The sequence below is a fragment of the Plectropomus leopardus genome, chromosome 19 (assembly GCF_008729295.1).
Source record: "Plectropomus leopardus isolate mb chromosome 19, YSFRI_Pleo_2.0, whole genome shotgun sequence".
NCBI classification, from domain to species: domain Eukaryota; kingdom Metazoa; phylum Chordata; class Actinopteri; order Perciformes; family Serranidae; genus Plectropomus; species Plectropomus leopardus.
Window position 1 is genome coordinate 7,566,056 of NC_056481.1, and position 15,600 is coordinate 7,581,655.

General features: G+C 41.1%; 1 protein-coding gene across 1 annotated transcript; it reads right to left on the bottom strand.

Moving 5' to 3' along the window:
* Positions 1-28: 28 nt before the first annotated feature.
* zgc:112285 (uncharacterized protein LOC561476 homolog) lies at positions 29-4,272 on the bottom strand. Its single transcript, XM_042507381.1, has 6 exons — positions 4,034-4,272; positions 3,821-3,930; positions 2,985-3,079; positions 2,574-2,854; positions 1,088-1,251; positions 29-208 (listed from the first exon to the last, which is right to left on the bottom strand). Exons 1-6 carry the CDS (start codon positions 4,167-4,169, stop codon positions 29-31), a joined length of 966 nt encoding a protein of 321 aa, XP_042363315.1. The 5' UTR covers positions 4,170-4,272.
* Between the last annotated feature and the right edge of the window lie 11,328 nt (positions 4,273-15,600).

Below are 15,600 nucleotides of genomic sequence, written 5' to 3' on the forward strand. Positions count from 1 at the left end.
CTGTCAGCGCCGAGTCAGGCGGCCCCGCTCAGTGCAGGAAGAAGTCCCTGATGCGTGTTGCCTCGATCCAGGGGATGTAGGCGGCGGTGCGGGTGAAGACGCTGGGTTTGTTCTCCACGGTGCAGCCGATCGGGCCGAAGCTCACCACGCCGTGCACCTCCCAGCGGTCCCGCCCCAGCTGGCACAGCAGAGGACCACCAGAGTCGCCCTGAGAGAGGAGGAAGGAGAGGGAAGGTCAGTGTTGTCAAAAAGCTATTCGCAAAATATCGATCCTGAATATTTGAAGTAGTTACTCAATTTCCGCAGTCTGGATTATCGGTGTTTCCCACATTTTCATTTATTTGTGGCGGCTCGTCACGATTAAAACATCTGCTGCCACAAATAGATTTTTTGTTTTAGGTGCTGGACTTTTAATTAGGAGAGCTGCTGAAAAATATCCTTCAGTTATTAATGCACCACACTCTCGGAGCGCAGAGCGCAGTCTGGGCGCTGACGGAGCAGCATGAATTCACTTAAAATAAAATTTAACTGTTCATCCTGGTGGGTGGAGACGTTAGCTGTGACTCGCAGCAGCTGCTCCTCTCATCCATCGATCTGACCTGATCAGCTCTGAATGGATCGACAGATCAGTTATCGACTGCAGGTCATAAACTGCTTCTGACGAAAAAATAATTCATGTAGAGCTGCGCCTGCCCTGCGTCCACGTCAAAAAACTCCAAATTTAGAGAGGGGATACAGAATAAAACAAAAGCTGACACGCGTATTTAAAAGAAAAACAAAAGTGTTGTCGGCTGCTGCCACACACACTCTTTCTGTGGGAATCGCTGCTCGTTGTTTCTGCTCTGTTCTCTGCTACTAAGAAACGAAAAGTAGTCGTTAATTTTATCTTTTCAGAAAAATATTTAATTTTATACCCTCAAAGTCAGTTTTCGAGTGGTATTTAAAATCACATTAAATACTGCGAATTTTCAGCTTATTGTATCAAAATTAGACCATAACAGATCGTAACACTAAAGATTTTTAAAAAAAATATTTTTAACGTAATTTTCCGTCTACGTCCAACGTGTTGTGTAAATGTCAGTTGTACCTGGCATGCAGCAGGTGGGCCCTCGGTGTCCCTGAACCCGGCACAGATCATGGAGTCTCGGACACGATCGCCCCAGAATTTCTTCTGCCGGCAGGTCTTGAAGTCGATGATGGGCAGGCGGGCTTGATTCAGAGCTTCTGCCAGAGACACGTTCTCCTTCCCACCTGAAATTTATTTAAGGACAACAATTTAAATTTAAACTGGATTTTGATTCCTGCTTCTCTTAACTTCTTATCCACGTTTACAGCATGATAATGAATTCAGTCCAGATGGAAATATCGAGGACTGAGATTGGAAGGGTGAGTTTTGACTGACCTTATAGGGCAGCAATAATTTGTCCTTATTGTTTTCAGTTATTTATATCTTATATATTAAAACTAAAATCTGAGCAAATTGGCTCAATTTCCTTCCAAAACATAGAAAGAAGGCAAAGAGCAACATAAGACAAAATGATTTAAACTTAGCAAAAAATTAATAAAAACTACAAGAAAAATAGATAAAAAACAATGGAAATTAACTGTGAAACATTCTTTAAAAATTACAATTATTTGTAACATCATTGTAAATATGAAATTATGATGGTCACAATTATAGTTTTCCCTATTTTTTTCCTCACTAGATATTTTTCCTGAGTTTTTAAAATTAATTTTCCACATCTACTAATTTCTTTAAGTTTATGAAACATTTATCATCAAGCTGCTCATTGCCTTTTCCCATGTTTTTGAGCATGGGTTTCTCAGGTTCAAAGGTTTCATTGTTGTGAAAGGTGTCAATGTTTGAAAGGGTTAATGAGTAATATTTTGACATTTATTTATGTTTTTTTTTTTTGGGAGAAAGTACTTTAAGGCCTTTTTTGTCCCCAAATAATTCAGTGTTCACTGTTAAGTCTTTTGGTTTTTGATATATAACTTTTGATCGGTTAAAAAGTATCTATTGGTCACACAGCCACAATATTCTAACATATTTATGATCCCTGAGTATGAATCCTACTAATTTTAAACTTAACCCTTTGAAATCTGGATCAACATCATTTTTTGTGCTGTGTTCAGAAGTTCAAATTTAAATACTTCACAAGTATTTAAACCTTAAAAATCTGAGCAAATTGGTTTGCTTTCCTCTGAAATCATACAAAAAGACAATCAGCAACTTGACAAGAATTGTTCTACAAGTTACAGGAAATTATGGGTTTTGGATTTTTAAAAAAAAAAAAAATAGCTAGGAGTTATAACTTTATTTAAATTAATTATTTGACAGAATTTTTAGTAAGTATTTGAATAACTTAAAGTCAGTTCCTTGTCTTTTGTGATTGTTAATTTTTTTCCTTCCTTTTTTTGTAATTTTCTTTTTTTTTTTTTCTTTTTACTATCATTATTATTAGTATTATTTTGCTAATTTTGAGGTCATTTCTTTTTGTGTTGCTCATTGCCTTTTCAAAGGGCAGGTTGATTTTTTCCAGAGCTTTCTCTCCCCTCTCTTCTCCACTCACCCCGGGTGTCTCCCCAGCCCGTGACCCAGCAGTAGTGTCCTGGATTGAGGCTGGTCTGCTTGCGCGGCAGGCAGGCGTAGCGGATGAAGTTCGAAGGGACGATATCTGTGGCGGCCTTCACCAGGGCGATGTCGTAGTCCAGCTCGCTGTGAGCCGGGTAGCGGAAGTTCTCGTGTCGGTAGATTCTCTTCACGGGGAAGATCCTCTCTGCCGTCTCTGAACGCTTCAGCTGGTGCTTCCCCAGGACGATCCTCCAGCTCCCAGCATCCTCAGCTTTACCCCTGAGAGGCCAGAAAACCTTGTTAAAGCAAGTTGGTTCTCATTCTGTCGTCTCTTTCTGCTAAAACGTCTTCAAACATCAAACTAAATGTTCTTCTCTGTGTTTCTTGTTCTGTATTTATAGTTTCTTACTTCTGGAAGCAGTGAGCAGCAGTGAGGACCCAGTTTTTGTGGATGAGAGTTCCTCCACAGACATGAATGAAATGTTTACTTCCCCTGGGACGAACCTGCGAGACACAACCAGACAGATGTGAGATTATTTTAACGGCAGTTTCCTTGTCTGTCTTCATGTCCGCTGACAGCCAACACAGAACTTTGATCAACTTTGATTTAAGGCAACTTCATACAAATACTTGAGATTAAAACCCAACCAATAAATCTGTAATATATTGTCAAATATTGCCTCTGATCTGCAGGTGTTCAGTAAATGTCAGCCAATAAGAAACAAAAAGTTGCAGCACAAAAATACCAGAGGCACAGTTTGTTCGATGACATTTTAAAATAGATCGTCAATATGTAGTTTGGCCACCAGAGAGCGCCAACAAGTTGCAGTTTTAAAATGTTTTTCTTACTGTAAATACAGTGATCACAATGTTTTAACAGCCAATATAAATATCATAATATTAGCTTGTACTTTACTACCAGATTGATAAAGCACTCAAATATTCATGTTGGTGTTTGGCCTTGAAATTAGAAATTGGTTGGTCACTACTTGGGATACACCAAAACAGCATAACCCTACATGTAAAAGCACTCCTAATGATGAAACTAATACGATTACTGCTACTTTGTTCCTTTTGAAGTGTCCTGTGTAGTGGACCATTTCCCAGGCCATGAAAATAACATACATTTCCCATTTCAACTTTCCTTATCTTGTTGCAGTCTAATAGAAAAAGTATGTATGTAACATTTTTAGGAAGTCAGATTTCTCATCACTGACGCACATCTGAAGACAAAGGCAGATTTACCTGCAGGGAGACTTGCCAGGGCCAGGAGTGAGGTCTGGCCTCGTTCCCAGACACAATCCTCTCAGCCATGTTGGGCTTAAAGTGAGCCATCCCACAGTCTCTGGGCCAGTCTGAGAGGAAACAGAACAGCGTAAAGCCCCCAAAAAACAGATCAGACATTCAAATCAAAAATGTTACGGTGTGTTCCTTAAACGTGTGTGTGTTTGCCCTCACCCAGGTGGAGGAGCTTGTGCTGTGGCTGTCGTCCGGGGGTGAGTGTGTATGCGGCTGCGGGCAGAGACGCCTTGCTCAACAGCAGCGGCAGCAGCAGAGACAGAAAGAGGAGCAGAGGAGGTCCGGGTACAGCCATCGTCTATCACAGAATCACCGGCCGGCACACATCCCACGCTATTTATACCAGGCAGCAAGCACAGGCAGAAGTACATGCACAGGTACACATACAGTACACACACACACACACACTTTACAGCAGGGACAATGAGTTGTGTCACAACAAAGGACGAGCGCTGGATTGTTCTCCTGTAGCTGTGAGTTTCCACTGCCGCTGAGAAAAAAAGGGATTTCGGGGAGTCCCATCAGCACTTTCACACACATATAGTATGCTCACAGTACACCAACATGCAGCCGGGACAAAGGCAATACAGAAGTGTACACAAACAAACATCACGTCATGTCACATGACCCACAGCAGTGACATAGTGACCTCAACGTGACCTTTATCTCTGATATCTCCTCTATAGTTCATCCATGACAAACATGACTCAGTAGAAAATATGTTGGTGTGTTTACTGACCGAAAGATGTGTGGATATTTATACTTTACAGGCCACTTTCCAGGCTCTGAAAAGTGACGTCAATGCCGTAAATGTTCTTTCTAATGGCCAGCAGGGGGCGACTCCACTGGTTGAAAAATGATTGTATAGAAGTCAATGAGAAAATCACTTCATTTATTACCTCAGTTCGCATTTTCTTATTGAGTTTGTGGTCTTTTTGGTAAGTTTCTCTTCCTCTTTAATACATCATGGTGTTAATTATGTAAATGTGTCCCCATTTAGAGTAAAATAGACGATAAAGCGGGGTATGCCTCAGGGCGTGGCTGCTATTTCAAGTCGCTGCCAAAACGGTGTCCTCTGCTCGCTCCTCCCCAGCCCCACCCTGTTGTCCAAGTATGGCCATTTCTGGCTTGAAAAAAAACAAAAACATGCTGGCAAAGGCCAAAACACCAAACTTTTCAAAACAAATGGAGACTTTCTTGCTCAGTTGGTCAAGTCAATATTGTCAAACAAGGTGCTCTGTGGTGGGTTAAACGTTTTTTAAAAAACAGAACCAGCTTACTTAGAGTACAGAGTGTTTCATCTCTCATTTCAGACTCACACTTTTAACTAACAGACGTTGTGAAAGAAGCGTACACAGCCACCATTGAATCTCTTATTGGTTTGTTAACTGATATTTTGACACTGTAAGTTTGGAGTTTTTTTGCACCATTTTGCTTTTTTGGAGCCAGAGGCGGCCATATTCGGGTGAGAGGGTGGAGCTCTGGAGAAATGAATATGATTCAGCAATAATAAGGTAGCCACGCCCTAAAGCATACCTGGCTTTATCATTGGTTTTACTCTAAATGGGAGCATAATTTATAAAATGAACATTATGCTTTACTGAAGATTTAAAACTGAAGACTGAGACCATAAACTCCTGAGAAAAATGTTTTTCGAGATAGTTAAAATAGTGAGAATTCAAATAATTTTTTCATTGACTTCTTTACAATCAGACTCCTTTTTGCAACCACTGGAGTCGCCCCCTGCTGGCCATTAGCCAGAAGGCAGGTTTAAGGCATTTTCACATTGGCTTCACTTCCCAAAACTGGAGATAACCTCTTGTGCTAAACCAAGATGGTTTATATTATTAACAATATACCTGCGAAACACCAACACTCAAGATTATAGTAAGCATGTTAGCAAGCTGATATTTGCTAATTAGCATTTAGCTCAAAACAGTCTAGTCTTGTATTTCAATAGTAAAATAGTAAGATGCCCTAATCGTTCAATACAAATTATTATTATTTAAAATATTTGATTTAAAGTGTTTTTATGTTATGTTTAGCTGATATCTTATTTTTCAAATCCTTCATGTCGATATCATAGTCAAAAATCCGCTATCACACGGTTCATATAAAAACATATTTTTTAATCACTCTTGATAATCTGTTTTTATAGCATATTTACAGTTGACAATTGCCTACTCACCACAGAAGAAGTCCCAAACAAAAATGTTTTTGTATTCAGAGTGACAGCGACACTGACTTAAAACCTGCACATCTCTGCATGGCTGAATAGGCGTCAAAAAGTCATAAAAAAATATCTTTGTGTAATTTTGGCGCATTGGCCCTTTAAGACCAGAAAATAATGATAAAAAACAGAAAAGCAACAGAGAGTGTCTACACACATCTGTGAAGATTTGACAACAATGACTGCAGTGGAAGCCACCAGTGAGTGGAGCTTTTTTTCGGCTGTGAATGAGAGAGAATGTGCCCGCTCATCTGAATGGAGGCGCCTGAATGGTCAAACCTCACCGCTGTGGGTCACCAAGTTTGCACTCAACTTGGTGTATGTTTTCCACAGTGAATGAGTTCAGAGAGGATGAGGAGAGAGGGAGGGAGAGTTTAGCGTGTTTGGGGTTTTTTTTGAGTTGGGTTTTATTCTCAAAGAAAATATTTCAGCTCCTGTGTTATCGTCTGTTTGAGAGTCAGCAGCACTTCACCTTATTTGTCAGATGATGATTTTTTTTTAAAACTTATGTCCAGAACAGTATATCATCTCAAAGACGGATTAAAAAGACTCAAGAAACTTGTTCAAAAAAGGAGCAAAAACCAAAAGTGCACAAATAGCAGTATGAAGATCTTTTACATCAGTAAAAATAAAGAATTATTGTCAGCTAAGTGGACTTAAAGTGTTGAATGATTCATTATGCGCAATTGCACCCTTTACAATAGTACAAATAAATATATTATTTTTTGGGTAAGCAGCATATTACTGATGTTGTTGGCTGCGGTGGAGCTACTTTTAATAATTTCATATAATGCTTTGAAACAGTTGACCATATTTTATAGACAGATTTTATGCTTAAACTCAAAGTAAAAAGTAACTTTATTTGTCAAATAAATGTTGCAGAGTAAATGTTAAATTTTTCCCTCTGAAATGTTGAAAAGAAGACATGAAAATTATAATCTGCTGATGTGAGCTTATCACAGATTCATCTGTGTATGGCAGGAAAGTAACATTTTTAGTACAAAAATGCAGTTTGTTTAAAGTAATTTAGAAACTGTATCAGGTATTAATTGATTGAATTAAAAGGATCGATATAAAAATATTGTTGCGTTCTTATGTAAACAAAAAAGACGGGTCATTATCAGAGTTTTAAAATGTTAAAATTTTGATGTCAGCATTGGGCCCAAAAATTCAGTATCAGTCATGCTTAAGTTAAGTACAAGTGCTCAGGGTTCCCATGGTCATTGCAAAGCTGGAAAAGTCATGGAATTTAAATCATTTTTCAATTTAAAATAGATTTTAAATAAATCATTGAATTTGAATTTGTGAAGTCTTATATGCCACAAACATTTTATTTAATTTGTCCTTTTTTAAATTCCCTTTTGTGAAAATTAGTTAAGATGTTCTGTGTAAAATTCCACAATTCTGATGTTACAAATGTTTAAATGTACCATAAACAAATACTGTGTTCATTTCATACTTGTACTTACCTGTTGGTAAAATATAGATCAACATTACTCAGTCCAGTCAACATATTCCTTTATAAAATAAACCCCTGCACAGGACCACATATACACTGCTTACCTTTATGCCTTCATTCAGTGCTTGACTAAGAAGAAAATCTGTCCAAAAATCAGTCTTATATTTCATAAAAAAAATATTTTGAAAAGGTCTTTAAAAGTAGCTCTCTGCCAACATCCTGATTAAAGGTATTAACAATTTTAACTGTTATCCAAAAGAAAAACAAACATTTTTAGAGCAACAGAGATACAAAGACAAAAGTTGGTTTTATTGAGCATCTACATGACAAATAAATGAACTTCTGGTGGCCGTTTTATTAATTTACAGGTAATTCTCAACTTTTATAAAAACCTCGCTCGAAATGCAGGCTGGTTTTCAGAAGCAGAAGAAAGGGACACAATAAAGTATAAAACAAAATACATATGATATCCTTGATATACATAATAGCTGATGTATTTTATCCTTACACACTTTTGATTGATGTTTCAGTAATGCATCTTACAAGGAGAATATTAACCGTAAATAAAATAAATAAAATGTTTCTGAAAAGCGTGCAGAGGAGGCCACGAGTTGAAGCCATGAGTAGTGTCTGCAGGTATTATTACTTCATACAGCCCAAAAAAACCTCAGCCAACAAGTTAGGACAGCTTGTACGGGACCAACCCGTTCTCGTCCCAGGTCATCAAATACTGATTCATTTTGTGCTGCTCAGCATCGTGTGGCGAGATTTATGTGATCAAATACATGATTAATGTTATGAAACGGTCGCAGCTAGGTTTAGGCAACAAAACTACTTGGTTGGGTTCAGAAAAAAGACATGTTTTTGGGTTAAAATGAGTATTTGTGTGACTTCAGTGTGCACATCTTGTTTTGTTTTTCCCCTCCCTCCAGTCCGATGCAAACTTCAGTGCTTTTTATACGACACGAGTTACTCTCAACATCAAGTATTATTGCAGATGAGTTTACTTTGGGTTAGCTGAAAGCCTGGTGTGTCTCAAAAAGCAGCAGCCTCCTAAAAACTGTTAATATACGACTTATTTGAAACAGCAAATATGTTTTGAAGGAAAAGTAATGCAGAGCGGTTATGTTTTCTGTTACCTTAACGAGGAAATGTTGTTAATTAATGTACCTGGCAAGTCACAAAAATGTTGATACTGAACATATCAGCAAAATGTTAATGGACAACATATTTCTGTTGTTTTCTGCCAAAATAGGCAGTCTCGCATTAAAGGTTCTTCTTTATCCGGAATCACAGTCTTTCCCTAAACTTAACAGAAGTTTTCTTGTTGTTTTAACCTGTAAGAAAGAGTATGGACATAAAACCTGGAATTCTGGTTTCAAGGTCCTGCACTTTGTTTGATCACCGTACTCCCAAACCGCCTCCTTGCATATCCTGTGCAGTTGTAGGCAGATTTTGAGACAAATATGCAAAAGACCCCACTCCTTTCCTACAAAGGATCAAGACACACAGACTTTTTGGTGTTATTGTTATTGTTTTTGTAGTCTTTTTGTGTCTCCTTTGAGATAATTTTGTGTCATTTTGTATATCTTTGTAATTATTTTGTGTCTCTTTGTGCTTGTTTTGCATCCTTTTATTGTCATTGTTAGTCTTTTCCTGGTCAGTATGTGTTAATCTGACTGACATTTTGTAGGTGAATGCGAGGGGGGCCGTTGGGCCTGTGTCTGATAGGCCCGTTCAGTAATCCATTCATGCACACGGTACATGAATGTTGGGTTTAGTTACAAGAAGAATTCGTTATCTCTGAAGTTAATCCAGGCAGAAATCATGAAAGCAGTTTAGTGGCATATAAACGTAATGTCTCAGAGACAAGGTGGCATAAAGATGCTAAACGGAGTCTTTGGCATCGATACCACATGACAAAGCGGCGGCGTTTGATGCCTTGAGAATGAGAAAGGGCTGATGGGACATTCCTCCCTTGAGAAAATTAAGCCCCAGAGAAACGGTGGAACAGTGGATGAGTGGAGGAGCACATTTTCTAACATTGCGTCTCCACCTTTCCACCAAACAACGAAAAAAAACATGTTGACAACAGCAGATAAAACTACATGTAAGTGAGAGCTGCTCCCAAAGTCAGTGAGCATAAGTTTGTGCAAATATAAATATAAATAATCAAAGCCAGTCGCCGGGATCAATCATCCGTCTTTTTGCAGCCTCCACACCACCCAGGCCTCCTCAGCGACCTGATCACGCTCCTCTTGCGGCGGTGTCCGCTCCCATGTGAGGGTGATTTAGGACGTCTGGTGCCTTCCTCTCTGTTCACCTCATCCTCCTCTTCTTTAACATTCGCTCCCTCTGCTCTGCTTATTCCATGAGCAACGTCCACCATCTTCTCCTTTTTGCCTTCCTTTTCCTCCTCCACTTCCCTCCTCCCTTTGTCCGCCTCTGGTGTCCCCTCCTTCTCGGCCTCCACCATACACGTCGAGGTGATGATCTTCACGGGCGGATGAAGCTCTGGGGTCATGGCCTTCACCACATTTGATATGAGAGGAGGCTTTGGTGCTTTCTTCTTCTTCGTGGAAGGTCTCAGAGATCGGGTGGCGTTCTGGAGCTCCAGGTGTTTCTGTATGGCCATGTTCAGCTCCTCCGGGTCCACGGCTGCACCGTGAATGTCCCACGTCATCCCGTCCTCGTCCCACTGCACCTGCTTCATGCTGCTCCTTCTCCTCAGCTGGCCTTTCTCCTGCCCTTGATTCTTCAAGCACGACCTCCTCCTCTCTGGATTGTGCATCAAGTTATCGTCCCACTCCGGGTCGTCTTCTTGCCTCTCCTCCTCCTCCTCGCCGCTGCTCGCTGGGAACATGCTGGAGGACGGGGACACCAGATTGGAGTGGGACCCCACTGAGGCCTTCAGGTTCAGTCTCGATCCGGGTGGCGAGCCCAAGAGGGAGTGAGAGCCCATGTTGGAGTTGTTCCTCCTGAGGTTCCAGAAGGAGCTGATGGGAGTGATCGTCTGCACGGCGGCGTCCACAAGATCCAGCTGTGACGTCATTGTACCTTCCTCCCTGAACACCTGAGCCTTCGTGATTCCCTCTCTGGCATTCAACTTGCACCTGCAGCTGTCCTTCAATAGCGAGTCGCTCAAGGACATAACAAGGGGTGACCTCCGATCTCGGCCTGTCGGACAGCTTTGCCCCGGCAGCTCAAGATGGCAAAATGAACCTCCTCTTCCTGATTCTGGTGCGGCTGCTGGAGAACTAGGCGTCAGGTTGTTCAACATCTGCACCGGGCTCGTCACTCCTCCACAGTCTGACATCTGTGCGCCTTCAGGACTGCACAGCTCTTCTGTCACGTCATCAACAAGGCATCCAGGATCTGACGCACCTCCTTCGGCTAAGCTAACGGACGAAGGGATTGGGGAAGGGAACGTAAAAGAAAGCGAGTTATTCTCCAGGAAGCCCTCATCCTCCGCGCTGGTGAGCTGGAGGAGATTTGGGGAGTTCGATGGCAAAGGTGAGGAGGTGTGAGCCTGCAGCGGTGAAGGCAGCGGAGAGGGTGAACGTGAGGATGCAAAAAACTCTTCCTGCCGATGTGTACCCGGCGTTAGTGCTGAAGAAGGTGTTAAAAGATCTGCAGGTGGTAACGGTGGTGTCTGCAGCGGGGAGATGATGGAAGACGGTGTGGTTGGTGGTGAGGTCGGTTTGGACGTGGAAGAACAAGGGGTTTCCTGGGTTAGACTCGAGGGGCGCGACTTTCCACTTTTCCATACAATTGTGTCTGGAGTGCTGCTGCGGCTTTGTGTGCTGCCGCTGCACTCGCTCCAGCGATGTATGTTGGTGATCCACCGCTCGCTGAGTGCAGGGGGGCTGTGCAGGTCTGCATTTTGGGCTATGAAGGACTGATGGGTGTTGGGGGTGTTGATGCGCTGCCACATGCGAGGGTGCAGCTGCTGCAGCATCACCGAGTTCTGCTCAGAGTGCGTGTTGGTGCTGGAGCTGCGTCGCAGGTCCATGCGAGTCCAGGCCGGGTCCCGCTTGTGCGGCGGCCCCGTGGCCATGACCACATCCATGGAGCTCTTAGAGAGGGAAAAAATTGGAGCCTGATCATCGCCATCCTCCGCTCCCACAGCTGCAGCTTCACTGGAGTAAGAAGCCGATAGACTGACTGAACAAGAGACTGGCTGGTAGCTTTCAGACGCAGGACGTCCGGGCCTCGCCATGGCAACAGCACCAGCCTGCAAAGAAAGACACATCTATGAATGTTTTGTTACCCTTCATACCTAAAGGAATACTTCGCCAACAAAATGACCAATTGTATATTAGTGACTCACCCTGTGTCATGCCTCTCGTTAACGAAGAATCCAAAAACTGAAAAATTCTAGATGGATTCATAAGAGCCTGCCTTTAACAAAAGCAAAACTATATCAAAACATCCATTAAAAAGTTCTCACATACCTCCTGCAGTATAATCCAAGTCTCATGTATCAGGTCGTATGCGTAGTAGTTCCCAAACAGATGGCACTTTCCAACAGGGAACTGAGGTGAAACTCAAATTCATCAATGTTCTCTTCCAAGTCAGACAAAAAAAGTCATTTTACCTCGCTGAACACAAGAGCTGCTGGTTGACTTCTGCCTCAATCAGTTCATTTGTTTTTGTTATTGTGTGACTTTCGTGAATCTGAACCGGATTCCAAACTTTTTATGTTGTTGTGTCCTTTTTTATCTTTTTGTGTCCTCTCTCTAAATTCAGATGTTTTTGTGGGTCAGTGAAGCGCAGGCTGAACTCCTCCTACGATTTTTTTTCCTTTGCAACAGATTGTGAAGTTTGAGTTGCTGGGTCGATAATTGATCTGTGGAGCGAATCCGATCAGATCTGGATGGATGAGAGGAGCAGCTGCTGAAGTGGTGAGTGAATACAAACTCTCAGTCTCAGCACAATTAATGATTAAGTCTCGCTCTCACTTTTTTGTTCAGTTCCACATCAGAAAGGGCTGTTTGTTGGAGAAGTACTAAGTATATGACTGGATAAATAAGACTTAATGGACGTTTTAACATAGTTTTGTTGATGTTAAATATGACTCCTCTTTACGTCAATTTATCAAGAATTTTCTCCATTTTTTGATTCTTCATTCACTGTGGAGGCATGAAAGAAAAAAAGAGTTTTCTTCACAAATTTAATGTAACACTGAATGAGAAACTGATGCACAAATTATCAATTGGGGTGTTGAAGTATTCATTCATATTTCAATTTTAAGGGATTTTTGGCCACTTTAAGAAACGTGTTGTGAACATGTCAACATATCACATATGTCAACAACATGTCAACATATTTTTGCTTTTGCTTGTGTTTTTGAGCAAATTAAACTAACAAAGTATAAAATGTTAATAAGTGAGCTTTAGAGATGCTGATGGTGGTCTTTTGTCAGCGTCGAACAGAGGCAGGCTCAGCTAAACTCACTGGCTGCTGTCTGAAGCTTCATATTTGCACATTACCGTTCTGCCCAAAATGTTGGAACTATTCCTTTAATATTTTATTTCTTTCTTTCTGACTCTGAGACACACCCTCAACCCAGTCAGCACACACACACACACACACACACCCACACACCCACACACACACTGACAGGCTCTCCCAGATTAGCCTAATGGGATTACACAATCCAGATTACTTCATTATTGAGACAAAATGTCGATAGATCAAGACAGTTAAAGAGAGCTTTTGGCCTTCGGCCGACAGAAGACAAAGAAGTAAAAGAGACAAAGAGAGAGAGAGCATTAATGGATGGAAGAGATTATAAAATATGACAATCTTATCTTCCAACACAGTTTGTGTGCATGTTGTGCCTAATTTTATTCCACTGTGAATTAATGCTTTTAAGAAAAGAAGATTACACTGATTTTACAGTCCCTCTCTTGGGTAAAATCAATGCTTCACTGCCTGATTTAGCAACACAAAAACATAATGAATCCATATTTATATTAAAACTAACTGTCAAAATGTCAAATCCAGCTCTGTCCCAAACTGACCCAGCAGTGTTTTAACCGTAACCTTCTAACGTGTCTGTGCTGGAAGAATAAAACGCCAGTTAACTCACAGATATCACAGATATGAAGAAAAAGAAACATGCATCTTACCTTTAAGTTCACACCTGTCCTGTTTCGCCCTGCCGCAGAGCAGGTAGCGCTAAATGGCGTCACTCCTTCCTCCCCTCATTCCCTCCACTCTTCCTCCCTCACCTCTGAAAGAAAATCTTTCCAGACGCCCTCAAAGTCTTAAAGACACACTTTTATAATTTGTTGTCAAACTCGATCTTCTCCTCTGTCTCTTATTTCTCTCAGTTTGCACGAGTGTGAAAATGAGGGTTTCTCTTTGTGTGTTGTGTGACGTGCACATATGCGTGTGTGAAAGAAAGAGGGCCATTACTCTGCCTTTAGCTCTGCGGATTAACCGTCATCTCATTAGCTGGCATCCAATCTCTGAACAGTCTGTGTGTGTGTGTGTGTGTGTGTGTGTGTGTGTGTGTGTGTGTGTGTGTGTGGCTAATAAGCATTTTGATTCTGAGTTAAGATCAGATCAGTGATCAGAGCAGCCGGATTATATGTATGTCATTTAGTTAAATCAAATTTTAGTGATAGTTTGAGAGAAAAACATAAATGTTAACCTCATTGTGGCACAAAAAGAAAATTTAAAGGATCATAGAAGTCAGTAGAAGTCCTCCTCATACCATGGATGTCTGTACAAAATGTATTCGCGATCCTTGAAATAGTTGTTCAGATATTCAGTTTGGATGAAAATGGTGCACCGACAGACTTGAATTTACCGTGTGACAGTTTTAATAGTCGTTAGGGTTGTAAAAATCAATTTATAAACGTCAAATTTAAGCCATGTCTGACCAAAAATCAGATGCAATAGCAGCAAAGATAATTCTCTTCACATTTTTCCGCTCTGATGTGTTTGCACACCTTTGTAGGCTCAATCACCTCTGTGTCACCGAATTCAACAATAGATAGTGACCTCAGAGACATTCATTCAAATGAAAATCTTTTAAATTATTACTTAAAATATATATTTTTTTAAAGTCAACAGCTGCCAGAAGATGGAAATTAACAATGAAGTCTCGCTTCCACTGTGCCTGGCGTGCAGACAGTCCTTTTGTGTCCAGTGTACGTTGTGCACTTGGGGAGTGTTGTGCATAGAAGAATTAAAAGGTTCATAGATTTCAACAGCGCTACTAATGACGACTTCAAAAATATGTTATAATTTTATTCATGGCAGGCCGCCGCAGATAAATAAATGTGTGGTGAACCCATCTTTAAATGAAAATCTTTGAAATTATTACTCAAATTAAACAAATAAAAGCCAAAACATCAAAATAAAGAATCCACAAAACAACAGCATAATATGTGTGAGGTTTATATTTAATTTATAAAAACATCTTAAATGAGGGGTTCGGTCCTTAACAGGTCTACGAGCGTGGCAGAGATAACAGCACGAAGTGGTGAGAATAAACCAGCTGTGTCGTACTCTCTCTGCTCACACACTCCACACACACTTCAGTACTAAACAGCTCGACTACAAGACACTCACATTAACGATAAATGCTAATTACCAGCTTCAGACAGACTGAGAAATAATCATGGCAGGTAAACTGTAAGCTGCTCATACATTCGACGTGATTTTCAGCGTTTTTGTTCATGTGTGTGTTTGTTCAGACCAGGTGCTGCTGGTGGCTGTCGGTCTGTCTGTGGGGCTCCTGTTGCTGCTGCTGCTGGGTCTCGTGGCGTTCTGTCTGTGGAGGAGGAAGACGAGGACGAAGGGTCGGAGTCAGTACGAGGAGCTGCTCTCTACAGTGCCTTCAGTACCAGCATGCACTGCTCCGGTCATCCTGGTGTCGCAGGGCTCCTGGGCCACGTTAGTACCGCCACGAAAAACACATGCACATCCTCTGACATGGTGCTTCTCTCACTGTTTACTCTTTTAGAGGTTTTTATATATATATATATATATATATATACAATAAATATAATAAAAAAAATA

Excerpts from the sequence above, each read along its gene's own strand:
- zgc:112285 (XM_042507381.1), bottom strand. The coding sequence starts at position 4,169 with ATGGCTGTACCCGGACCTCCTCTGCTCCTCTTTCTGTCTCTGCTGCTG. Across the intron at positions 3,080-3,820 it reads CCTGGCAAGTCTCCCTGCAG|GTTCGTCCCAGGGGAAGTAA; the intron begins GTAAATCTGCCT and ends TGTGTCTCGCAG. Across the intron at positions 209-1,087 it reads GCCCACCTGCTGCATGCCAG|GGCGACTCTGGTGGTCCTCT; the intron begins GTACAACTGACA and ends CTCCTCTCTCAG.